Below are 12486 nucleotides of genomic sequence, written 5' to 3' on the forward strand. Positions count from 1 at the left end.
AGGATGTAATTAAATTCCAAAAGAAGCCATTACGCTCAGAATAAAACATGATTGCAAATTTCAACTTTGTCGACTTGAAAAATTAACCTGCTGTTCTTAATTTTACCACATACCGCAACATAAAACAATATGATGCCCAAAATACTCTCCATGTAGGTGTCTCAATCTGGCTTATTCTGTGCATTTGATTACATAGGCCTAATGGTTCCTATGTAAAAGGGCACTAACAAAAAAAACTTAAGTTGGACCATTGCATTTAAAGTCCTTTGCCATACCCCATATATCCAATGGTAAATCTCACCATGGCACTTGTTTCATGGTTTACGGGCACAATTCTCTGTAATATTGCAACATATATTGTTAACATTATATAAATATAGGATCCAGGTATATTATTATGGACAATGAAATCCCTTTAACCAGGTTAAATCCTCAAGCATGCCCCAGTGTAAGTGCACAATAGAGAGGATGACCATGATGTGCATTATTTGATGACTGTTACACCAGTAGTCAAAGCGTCCAGGGCTGAAGCACTCGGGCAAGCGAGAAATGTTGACGAGCCCTCCAAGCAAGGCAAGCATATCCATACTGAGGTAGAGTCGTAGAGAGGCGGGGCTTCCTCTCCCTGCACCAATTAGACGCAGCATGAAGAGAACAAAACGAAAAAGCGCCTGCCAGGCAAAGGAGCGCAGACGGTGCACATTACTTCGTGCCCTGAGCGCACAGTACACACCGTATCCAGATAAAAGTAGATAGGCTAACATCGCCACGCGACGACAGAACGGGTAACACAGCAAAGTGATGTAGATGATTGGCAGAGCTCCTGCAAAGAAAGAAGCAGGAGACAAGGTCATTCAGAAACTTTGAAATTGCCACTCTTATGCCATTCCAAATGTATTTGACTTACAGTGTCGTGAAAAAGTATTTTCCCCTATTATATTACATAACTGTCACACTAAAAATAAATCAAACAATGAATTTTAATATCAGACAAAGATAACCTGAAATACAAAATGCAGTTTTAGTCTGACAAAGCAACACAAAAAATCTAAATCTAAGCGAAATCTAAAAAGATTCAAGAAACAATGAATAAAGTAAATTAATGCCTGTAAGAATGTTGTATGTTATGTTTATTTAGCAATATTAAAACCAAACTATGCATGCTGCATGTAAAAGCAGCAGACTCTAAATGCTGCAAGGTCAACAATTGACCCTTCATGTGGAGTTTGATTGACATGCGACCGGACCAATCATAACGCAGATATAATGCCATTTTGCCATTTTGTCCGACAATCAAACCATAGAGTTTAACCGGGCTGCGCATTAAGAGGTTTTAAAAGTCCTTTGTGATTGTTGCTGGCCGACACACTGTATGAACATGATTCCAATTCATGTCACTGTGGAATCTTAGTTGTCATAATGTCCAGCAATAAAGACTTCTTAAAACAGACTCATACAAGAAGACTTGTCCAGAGTTTTACCTCATAGACTGTCATATGAACCACGCTGAAGAACTGCATCTCATCTCAACACTGCCAGAAATTTATCGGAGCTATAATTTGATCTTTATGGGAATAAAAACAGTTTCACCCGTTGTGTAAACGTGTCAGAAACCAATGGGGCTATCCAGATGTTATGTTGTTACAGCAAGCGCATTATGTTAGGACAGAGCTTAGATCTTTATTTCACATCCTCAATATACTTCAAATGCATATCGCAGACGGATATTCTTTAGTGCAGTGGGAGCGCTTTGGCTGATGTTGGATATAGCAAAAGAGAGCGGGCTTTCAATTGAGCCACAATTATGGGGCAGCCAACACAGTCTCACTAGAATATTTTTGGTTACGATTTGCCCCTGTGAGAAAGTAGTAAAGTAGTCCTAAATAACACATAGTAGGAAAAATAACAATTGTAATCAAAAGTGCCCCAGAACTGTTTGCTTTCCTACATTCTTCAAAATATCTCCTTTTGTGTACAATAAAACAGAGAGATTTATACAGATTTGGAACAACTTGAGGAGGCGCATTTACATTTTTTAAACTGTGAGAACCCCATCTGGCACAAAAAACGTTCATGTTTTTTCTCTAAATGTTTTTCTTTTATGATGAAAATCTACAGTGACTATGACGGAAACAAATATTGATACTTGGCTTTTCTGTCTAATGAAGCAAACGCATATGTGCTGTCTGACTTCCACTAGCTCAGGAGTGAAAAAGTAAGGACACCCTTATTGCTTCCATGGGAATTAAGAGGGTAAGTAATGGTCAGGCACTACCTATCAAATGCATTTGATTAACTGATCATCAGCAAGTGTGTGCACCTTTATTAGCAGAAGTTTACATACGACTGCATATACATCATATCAGGAATTGTCCTCTAAAGTCGTCAATCTAAACTGAAAGTTGCTCACCAAAAGTGTTGACTAGACAGATACCAAACATGTCGAAGCACAGCAGTGTGTCGTAAGTTGGTGCTCCACTCTCATGGTTCATAAAGAGATGATAGAAGACTGAGCAGAGGGTCGGAGAAAGACAAGCCAGATAATGCACCACACCTATCCACCATTCATCTACCTCAGCCCATGGAATACTCAAAGGCAAAAACAGCAAAAAACAGAAGAAGGGAATACCTTGTGAAAACAAAAAGGAAAGGATTAGGACATGTTATGATATTGGTTTGTATGGTGAAATAAAAAAAAGTTTATTTGAGACGTGGTTCACCAAAATCATTATTAGCACTTATGTTCATAACATAAAACAACTGTAGGCTATATCACAGACAATTTAAGGTCAAGTTTATTAGAGACATGCAAATTATAGAATAATTAGAATACTTCAATATTCCATTCCATTCCATTTTCTACCGCTTATCCGAACTACCTCGGGTCACGGGGAGCCTGTGCCTATCTCAGGAGTCATCGGGCATCAAGGCAGGATACACCCTGGATGGAGTGCCAACCCATCGCAGGGCACACACACTCACTCATTCACTCACGCACTCACTCACACCCTACGGACAATTTTTTTCAGAGATGCCAATCAACCTACCATGCATGTCTTTGGACCAGGGAGGAAACCGGAGTACCCGGAGGAAACCCCCGAGGCACGGGGAGAAATACTTCAATATAATAATGGCAAATACAATGTAAAACATTTTTTAAAAATACAGACCAAATTATTTTTGTAAAAATAAATACAATATATCTTAACCTTATAAAATAAAGGCCTACAGCATATAACTTTTACTCAAGGTGTTGGAACATTGATAACCATTTTTACACCATCATTTCCAGGACGGTGATCCCTTACAAGGATTAGATGTAATCCCATTTAATGCTATTTATGTGCACTCGTGAAGTGTGTTACAGGATGACCAGCAGAGAAAGTCGTCCTAAATTACAAGTTTGTGAGATTCAGCTTTTGGATTTCCCCCCTCATCTCAGGAATTGTTCCAAGAGTAGAAAAACGCACTGAATTATTTAAAACCAATGATTCTTTGCTTATTTTAAGCCTCAGTTGGGGGTTATGCATGTTAAAATTGGCTAGACATAAGAAATTAAGCAGTTAGTTGTTTTCATACCATGTGTATAGATGTTTCCCAATTCATTGTGCAGATAGAACAAACTTCGTAGACAATCTCTGTAAGTGGATAAAGGCCGGTATCCTGTTAGGACATACTTGTTGAACTGAAGATGTGGCGGTGAATTCTTAAAATCCAGAAGTTTTGGCCCATCAAAATAAGACATTGTGAGAGGAAGAAATAAAATGATCAATTGTCCTAGACCTTGGAAGACCTATTCTATAATCTTAATCCGGCTGCAAAGACATCATTTAAATCAGGGTTTTACATAGCATTAAAAAGTTCTAACTCAGGCACCAGAGACCCATCATCTTAAAAGTGCCAGCAGGTAGGTAGAATAGCAGTACTTGTGTCTTGCAGAAAGGCTGTGGACCGAGTTACTAGTACTTAGTGTTGTAGCCAATCAGCAGCCAGCAGTTGGGCTGAGCAGGAGTCAGCTCATGGGAGATTAGAGCTCTTTAAATCCAACTACTGATAGACTAAAAGACTTGGACACATGATGGTTCACTGTAATGTTAGGATGTTGTAATTCCAATGATAACAATGCCCCCCAAAAGGTATTTTAGACCCCTTAATGTGTCAGTTCCATGGCATTAGATAAAATAACTGAAATGATCATGATAGTGCCGGCAAAAATGAAACTATGCTGCAAGAACCAGTTGCACCTTTCTGTGCTATTTTTGTAACCAGGCAACCAATTTGTACATTTGTTGCAAATACAATGTACGTACAGGTAATGTTACAAAAATGAATTGATGGACCAAACTACATTGTTAATACCAAATACAATATTAAATAGACTGTATGTATATATCTATATATCTATATATCTATATATATATATATTGTAAGACTTTGCAGCAGGTTTGCCAGTAATTTACTGTATAGATTTAATTTACAATTTTGTTTTAAACATAAACTAACCTATTTCTTCTATTTTCTTCCTGAATCAAAGACTAGGTCTCTTTTCTAGTAATGTAATGCATCCTAATATAAGAAGTTTTAAATATGTTTTACTTTACTACAAAAATGCTTAGGAAGACTGTAACTTTTTCTCTTCTTGCTCATTTTGAATCTCGAAAGTCAAAGTGCTTGAATTTTTTGTTAAATTGAACTCAAATTGAAAACCGTTCTAATAGGAAAGTTATTACAGTAAATCTACAGTAAGTTACTGGCAAACCTTCTGAAAAAAGTTTTACAAATATACATACATTCATATTTGTTTGTTTTTTAATATTTGGTGTTCATTTAAGCCTACCATGTTGTGAAAAATGTTTGTGTTATATTTAAACATGTGGTCAATACAATACTGTCTTATAATTCAATACAGTTGGAATGATGTGAACACAAAGACTGGGTTTAAGATTTATTTTACGTATTTGAAACTGTAAAAATCATACAAAGTCATGAAAGAGATATACAGAAATAAATAGTTCCGGTTGTAGCAAAAAAACTAGTCAACTACAGTGAAATTATTTGAATTCAGAAATCCTGAGCAAAGATTGACATAGAAATATGTAATCTGCAGTTGTAGTCAATATAAATGTAAAATGTCATAATTTTTCATGCAACCATTTATTGATACATATTAAATATAACTCTTAATTGACTGAAACAGGTTTATTACAGAAAAAAAGGAATTAAAATGAGAAAAATATACAACAGTTCACAGAAACAACTGTAAAAAAAGTGAAGATTCAACTTTACTCAGTAAAGCCACATTTTGATCGAAATTAACTGGAAAAATTTGTCCCAGAATCTTTTCCCCAGGAACATTCCTCCTCTCAGACCCATTGCTGTCTGCGTTTCCATTGCAGTCTAAAGAACTGGTCTGAAGCTTCATTTCAAATTATCCTAAGGGGAGAAATATGAATAAGTATATGAGTATGTTAATCAGAATATCATGAATATGGTATCTTCACAGTTTATGTTTCAAAAATACCTTGGTGTTTATTTCCAAAGAGTCCTTTCAAATTATATTTGCCTTCCTTCTCTCCTAAAAAAATGTTACAAGAAAGAATTTAATTTGACAATTTACTGTAGAATTACTTTGCAAACTGAAAATGATTGATCTGGTCACACATTTAGAAATGGTGGCCGACGGGATCTCATGCAAGTACATCATTTTTAGATGTCAAACTAAATAAATGCTCTCTCGGTGTATTACCCATCTCAGGGGTGCCATGGGGGTGGAAGTTAAACTTGAGGTGCTGTTGGATGTGGATCTGCTGTGGTGGTGCTGGCTGCAGCAATAAAGTGGGAAATTCAGACTGAGTGGACACAGGTGAAGCAGACACCTCAGAAACAATGTTAGGCACCATTGAGTCCAAATGTCCTGTGACGAGTGCAAGGGGGGAACCCTCAGGTGAGTCAAATGAGGTGACAGCAGGAATGTGATGGACGGGGGTTTCAGTGGGACCAGCAGGGAATGAGACAACTGCCGGAGAGACAAAAAAAATCGCAACAAAGAACACGATGAAAACAAGGCAAGGAATAAAGAAAAATTACATTTGAATAAAGTAAAACCAGAAACAATGTTTCTATTATTAATATATGACTATACATGAGTCTAAATACAATTTTATAGTGTTAACTTTTTATTTACCCTCTGGTTGTATTCTTTCATTGGTAAAATCCTCCTTTCCTGGAACGAAGAGAGTAAAATATGAAGAATGTCATATGCACGTGTAGAATATTTTTTACATGCAAAAACACACAAACAAATTTGGTTAAGCACTGTCAAAAAATGTGTGTACCATATTTGTCAGTGAATTTTGTGGGTGTATCTCCCGCTGCCAGTATCACAGGATTATCAGGTTGGGTTGGGACCTCTCCTTCTCCTAAATTAACCATAGAAAAAACAGAACATCCAAGTTCAATAATGGACATTATACTCTAAATGCACTTAGGATAACAGTGGAAAGGATACATTCAATTATAAACGTAATGGCACCTGTAAATAAATGTCTGAAAATACTGTTGTAATGGAGAAACATGACTTACCAAAATGGTCAATGGATTTTTGTCCATCAATTACAGGGCCGTGGGGAAAAGCCTCCAGATTTCGGTTTTCTGTTTTTATATATAAAAGGGTCAGTAACAGAAATACAATGCTATATATTATATAATAATATACAAAAAAACAATGATGTTACATTTAATTTTTGTTGTGTATGGAAATGTCTTTACCGTCAACAGATTGGCCATCCGTCACTGGTCCAAGGAGCTCATATGACACGGCTGGATTACCTACAATACACAGTTAGGTATTTTATTTGAACTGAACAATGTAACCCTTTATGGAACAACATAGGTTTTAAAACCAAGTACCTTATTCTTTAGACATTTTCATTTTAAAATATCTTAATAAAACAATTATTATTGGTACAGATTAATGCCCAAAAAGCATTATGAAACAGAAGTTTAGTCTTCAGATGAATTGGTTTAATACAAAGAAAAAACACATAAAGCTGACATACTTATGAGAAATTATAATACTGTTGTCATGATTGTAAGTATATGTCTACAATTGTTGCTCTCACCATAATTTCCCAAATTTGCGTCGGTCCCATGGCCAAGGGGCTGACCACCATATGGAAAACCCCCAAATCCTGAGAGAATTAATATATATATATAATTATGTATAGCCTTATTCCCTATAACAGTTCACTAACACTTGTTTGATAAAAAGGTAGTCTTAACAAAACTTGCCAGGGGATTTTTCACCACCATAGCCAAGGGGCTGTTTATTGTAAGGTAACCCTCCATAACCTGCAGATACAAACAATCATATTATTATTTATTATACAGTGACAAGAGAAAGTATGTGAACCCCTTGGAATTAACTGGTTTATCTGTAAATCGGAGTACTGTGGACATGATTTTCATAGCGAGATAGCTTCAAAGACATTTAGTGAACAGCATCAGGACATTTCCATAGGTCAAGAGCTGGAGGCTTTTAACCAATGCCGACCATAGACGTCTGGGAGCTATAAGGAAACTTGTAACTCAATTAAGACACTGTAACGATTGATGAAAAACATTCAACTGAGGGTTGATTTTATACTATCATTTTGTAAGTATGAAATTAAATAAAAAATTTGATTGACCTAACACGTGGCTCTGGAACCATCTAGCATAAACCTATAACACGCAAACACTATGTTTGCATTTGGCAGACGCTTTTATCCAAAGCGACTTACATTGCATTTTACTAAACACCTGCCACCCACTGCATGATATCCGAGTATGTAACAGTAATTAAATAATTTCGGTATTAAAAAGGAAATTTCCAAACGATTCCTCTTAAGCTGAATCCGCAAGTTATAAAACTAGTGTCTTGTGTACAAAAGTGTTTTTGATTTGGTACTCAAGGGGGTCCCCTGGTGGTGCAGGGGCCCTACTCAACCTGCGTAGTCTGCGTATAGGAAGGATCAGATCTGCTTTTAACGTACGCACTGGGTTAAGAAAGGGATGCAAGCTGGTGCCTGTACTTTTTACCATCAGCCTCCTATGTGTCAAAAAGCTTCTGCGTGTTCAATAAGATGGAAACCACTTTAATTAATAAGGATTACAAGCTGACATCGAGGTCCCAACAATGCGGATCCTTGAGTTGCAGTATGATGATTACTGGCTACAAAACAATGTGTGTATGCATGTATATTTTTTATATACTGTATGTATACATGTGTGTGTGTCCGTGTCTACATTTATACAGTGCATGTATATATGACGTAATTAAAAATATACCACATTTCATACCTCCTTTAACATTGAAGGGTTTGGTTCCATATTGCTGACCATCATAACCTAAGAGAAAAACACTGAAATGTCACATACACTTGTGCATCCAGAGTAACCTTAACCTCCTAACCTCCTAACAAAACAAACACACCCATGCTATAGACTATTTTTCAAATTTAATTGAGCAAGACAAGCCATACCATATTTTTCAAAGGGGTTACGTTGGTATCCATGGGGGGAGCTAGAAAATGCTCGTCCCCCTATGCCTGTTAAGCCACAGAAGGGACAGGTTGAAAATGGGATAAAAACTGAAAAGAGTTTAGTATCATGCACATGTAAAACACATTTACCATATTTTTTTTGGGATTTTCCTTTGGATCCCAATCCTTTTGTAAGGCCGCCTTGAAGACCAGCTGTCAGAGCCACAGACATAAATTTATTAATGTACTGTAATTAGTTTTAGATGACTGTTCAACATTGGGGGACCGTTTCACACATTGCACACAAAAGTTTATGGGTCATCTCAGTCATGAAAACACTTGACTCCATGAAGTTAAAAAAAATGTTTTACTTTTACTGAATTTGGTCAATCCCGGGTAACATTAATAAATTATGATACACCCACATGTAAAAACTTCAGTATACTATATTATTTTCTTTATTTACAGTTTTATATACATAAACTGTAATAAATGCAGAAGTGAGAGCGCCATTTCACCCCTCCTTTTCCACATTTGGTGGCTGCACAGTACTAAGATGTTGTCACGTCTTCGATTCTTTGCCGAAGGCGATAACATACAGTATTTACAAAACGCGCTCTGCTCTGAAGAGCATTTTGTCTGTTTAGGGCTACTTTAGAAACTAGCAAACTAGTATACTAAAGTATTAAGTGTACTGCTGTATTTGGTTTATTTCTTATTTTATCCCTATATCTTATCTATTGGAGATCTTAAAAACTGAGGTACTAGCGAACCGTAAATTTTGTGTACTGTTACACATGTAGTATATATACGTAATATTTAACTATAACATAGACATGATCGATTATTATCAGTATTAGGGCTCTCAATATCACTGCCTCACCATATCCGTTGCCGAATTCTGCACCTGGGAAGGATCCATGGCCACCACCAAATGCTAGACAGAGAGAAAAATGCAACAGTAATTGTTAAATAAATGCAAATGTACAAAGATTATATTATGTGAGGTAAAAGAGAAAGTTTTTTTAGATATTCACCATTGTGTCCATTGTTCACGCCAGGGACAGAATAGCCACTCACTCCTGTTCCAAAGGCTAGTTACAGAACAAATAACAAAATATAATATAAACTTCCATTATCGTAATATTGACTACTATTATATAATGTTTTCTCCACAAAAGTACAATTTTTTCCCTAAAGTATCCAAATTTTACACAACAAGATTATTCTAGTTTTATCAGTGTCAGTGTTGTTTAAACTAAGAGTTGTCAAATAAATAAAAACTTTATAGTAATTTATACCTGGTTTGGATGGTTTTACCCCATTTTGTGTGGGGTACATCGACCCTGCAGACAAATTATACTAATGTTTTAGACTGGTTTTAGCAACAAAAAAATTACAAACAATTATTTTTTTTACCAGGACTTGGTAGTTTCATCCATTGTCCATTAGGTCTTCCATCAGGTCCACAATCTAAAAATAATTCAATAGGTCCATTAAAACATTTTGTAATCATCTGAATAAACAACTGAGCAGACATTGGAAACAAAACACAAAACTTAATTATCGTTGACTAATTTCAGTTATTGAATTAAATGTGATTATTTAACATGATTATAACTCTGGATTAACAGTTATAAATTACCAGGCTTTGACGGTTTAGCTGCCTGATGCTGTCCATCAATTTGTCCCAGTCCAAGGAGTTCTTAAGAACCCACACACACATAAACAAGTTTGAAATCTGAATGTATTTCACACGTACATAAACACATGGGGGTAAATGATGCAAACATAATTTTGAGTTAGATGTACAGCTGTTTGAGGATAAACAACAAATGCCAAGTCAAAACACTCAAAGTTCACAAAAAATGAAGATAATTATTTAACAGAAATAACTTTTTTCAAAGACTACAATCAATGGCTCGTGGGGATTACAACCAGCTACTTCCTGCAGTAGTTATATCATCACCGACAAATTTTACACAAACCCTGCCCCCGAAACACGGTAGAGGGCTGGACATCTCAACACACTAAGCGGTCGACCAATCAAAAAAGACTGGCTCAGGTTGACCAATCAGAACGTTTTGGAGGAGGGACTTCATTGAACGAGGAACTCAACAGCCTGTTTTCTGAGAATCGAGATGACGACGTAAACGCCAGTTGAAATATGTAATATATAAAGCATTTTTGAAAATCAAAACATGAACACCTACTTTATTGTTTAACACAAAATAAACATAATACAGACCCCTTCATGGATAACATATACTTAGTATATACTAATTATACAATATACCTAGACATGTGTAAAACCATAGATACGTACCAGTATTTGTTGTTGAAGGATTCCTCGGTTGAGTTAAAGCCTGGTTGGGTTGAAACGCTGCTTTTTCTGGTTTTGAAGCTTTTGACTGTGGACCTTGTACAAGAGAGGTGGTTGAAGAAATATCCTTTTGTGGAATAATTTGCTGTGATATCAATTGTCGTGTGTTTTTTTCTTGTAAAGCGAGTTGTTCTGGTGTTAGTGCAATTGTCTGTGGAACCTGATGAAATGGTTTTGGAGCTTTTCCTTGAGGAATGTGGGCAGACTCTGATGGATAAAAAGCTTCTGCATCTGGTTTGTAAGCTTTACCTGGTTTATAAGAGGAAGGTAGTCCTTGTGGTACAACAGGCTGAGGTGCCAAAGGTTTTGGGGCTTTGCCCTGCGGAAAAAATGGTCTCGGCCCTTTTGTTTGTTGCATAATTGATGAAAAGTCTGATGGGAATCTTGTGCTTGTCTCATGTTCAGTTTGTGGTAAAAGGCCTTTTGTGTTGGCTGATACAGGGAGAGTTTCTCCTTTAGGTCCCTTTCCACTGGAAACACCACCTTTTCCATTTTTTGCAGGGCTATACCCTAGACACCAAAGCAGCTTTATTAAAAAATTTTCATTAAACTAATCGCCAAAATAAGATGATGAAAATATCCATCACATTGAAAAGACAAATGCAAAACATGTTGAAACACAAAAAATGCTGGGTTAGTCTGAAGCCAGCATTGGGTCAAAAAGGGAAAAACCCAGCTGTTGTGTTGTAACCTATCCTGGGATGTTTCAACCCAAAATGCAGGATTGTTCTAATCCAATAATTGGATCAAATAAAAAAAAAATTTCCGGAATAATTTAACCCAGCAGTTGGGTTTGTCACTTTTTGACATAACGGTGGTTTGAAAATAACCCGCAATTTTTAAGAGTGCATGTATAACATTGCAGATATGTTTCTTGTATATAAAAGAAACATCAATAAACTATATAAAATCATATTTTACCTGAATTAATACCCTTGCTATACGGTCCTTTGGACAGACCACCAGGGACACTATGACCTAAAGATCCCAGGGGATGAAATTGACATAACAGAGCGTAATGTAAAGATCATTCTTTTACAATTTAGTTTATCATCTTTTTATTTTTTAACTTTTAGTGCTGTAGAAATATCCCAGGAAGAAATTCACACTCAGACCTCAGGTGTCTGCCTTCACAAAAAAGCGAAATACTGGGACTATATTTCTTTTCATTTCAACTTGGTGCCTTAAATTTTTAAGCTAAATCAAATTGTAATTTGAATTTAAGTGATATTAAACTGATTTGAAAAATCAAGTTTGACTAACTTAATCAAGTCATGTGAATGTAAATTTCATGTAACTTAAAAAATTTAAGGCAGCGTTTGTGCTGAACTTGTAAGTTTTTACGATGTGTTTCGGGTTTTCGATCCTTGGACTGGTTGGCAGCCCTGCCTGCAGAATGAGCTCTAGCATGTAGAATGGTCACCTAAATGATTTTGTGGACATCATTCTGACCGCTTATTTTTGCTGCCTTTATTTACATAGTACAGTGGGAAAGAGGACCGGTACAAGCAAAGTGACAGTACAGCAATTTCAGCACTTGGCAAGTATTAAGGGGCAATAACTCAGTTGGTGCATTAATAA

At 36.3% G+C, this 12486-nt stretch overlaps 2 protein-coding genes across 2 annotated transcripts in view; both read right to left on the reverse strand.

The window, feature by feature from the left end:
* Positions 1–395: 395 nt before the first annotated feature.
* Positions 396–3763, reverse strand: paqr4b (progestin and adipoQ receptor family member IVb). Its single transcript, XM_056771896.1, has 3 exons — positions 3580–3763; positions 2411–2629; positions 396–823 (listed from the first exon to the last, which is right to left on the reverse strand). The coding sequence occupies exons 1-3, from the start codon at positions 3743–3745 to the stop codon at positions 396–398; spliced, it is 813 nt and encodes a 270-aa protein (XP_056627874.1). The 5' UTR covers positions 3746–3763.
* A 1221-nt stretch (positions 3764–4984) lies between these two features.
* The window catches only part of cmn (calymmin), a 44753-nt gene continuing 37251 nt past the window's right edge, over positions 4985–12486 (reverse strand). Inside the window, exons 38-57 of the mRNA XM_056772065.1 lie at positions 11827–11883; positions 11155–11415; positions 10849–10941; positions 10168–10227; positions 9942–9995; positions 9824–9868; positions 9560–9616; positions 9406–9459; positions 8673–8735; positions 8523–8588; positions 8341–8388; positions 7291–7350; positions 7122–7190; positions 6769–6828; positions 6583–6651; positions 6336–6419; positions 6185–6223; positions 5747–6016; positions 5522–5575; positions 4985–5433 (exon numbers count right to left, since the gene is read on the reverse strand). Coding sequence (XP_056628043.1) covers positions 5429–5433; positions 5522–5575; positions 5747–6016; positions 6185–6223; positions 6336–6419; positions 6583–6651; positions 6769–6828; positions 7122–7190; positions 7291–7350; positions 8341–8388; positions 8523–8588; positions 8673–8735; positions 9406–9459; positions 9560–9616; positions 9824–9868; positions 9942–9995; positions 10168–10227; positions 10849–10941; positions 11155–11415; positions 11827–11883 — 1568 coding nt within the window. The 3' untranslated portion in view covers positions 4985–5428. The remainder of the gene's footprint in view (positions 5434–5521; positions 5576–5746; positions 6017–6184; positions 6224–6335; positions 6420–6582; positions 6652–6768; positions 6829–7121; positions 7191–7290; positions 7351–8340; positions 8389–8522; positions 8589–8672; positions 8736–9405; positions 9460–9559; positions 9617–9823; positions 9869–9941; positions 9996–10167; positions 10228–10848; positions 10942–11154; positions 11416–11826; positions 11884–12486) is intronic.

This window comes from Triplophysa dalaica, chromosome 17 (assembly GCF_015846415.1).
Source record: "Triplophysa dalaica isolate WHDGS20190420 chromosome 17, ASM1584641v1, whole genome shotgun sequence".
NCBI classification, from domain to species: Eukaryota; Metazoa; Chordata; class Actinopteri; order Cypriniformes; family Nemacheilidae; genus Triplophysa; species Triplophysa dalaica.

What these genes read in the sequence shown, in the direction of transcription:
- paqr4b (XM_056771896.1), bottom strand. Translation starts at nt 3,745, where the DNA reads ATGTCTTATTTTGATGGGCCAAAACTTCTGGATTTTAAGAATTCACCG. An exon ending in GGGAAACATCTATACACATG is followed by an intron (nt 2,630 to 3,579) that starts GTATGAAAACAA and finishes TGTTTTCACAAG; the next exon opens with GTATTCCCTTCTTCTGTTTT. An exon ending in CTGTCTAGTCAACACTTTTG is followed by an intron (nt 824 to 2,410) that starts GTGAGCAACTTT and finishes CTTTCTTTGCAG; the next exon opens with GAGCTCTGCCAATCATCTAC.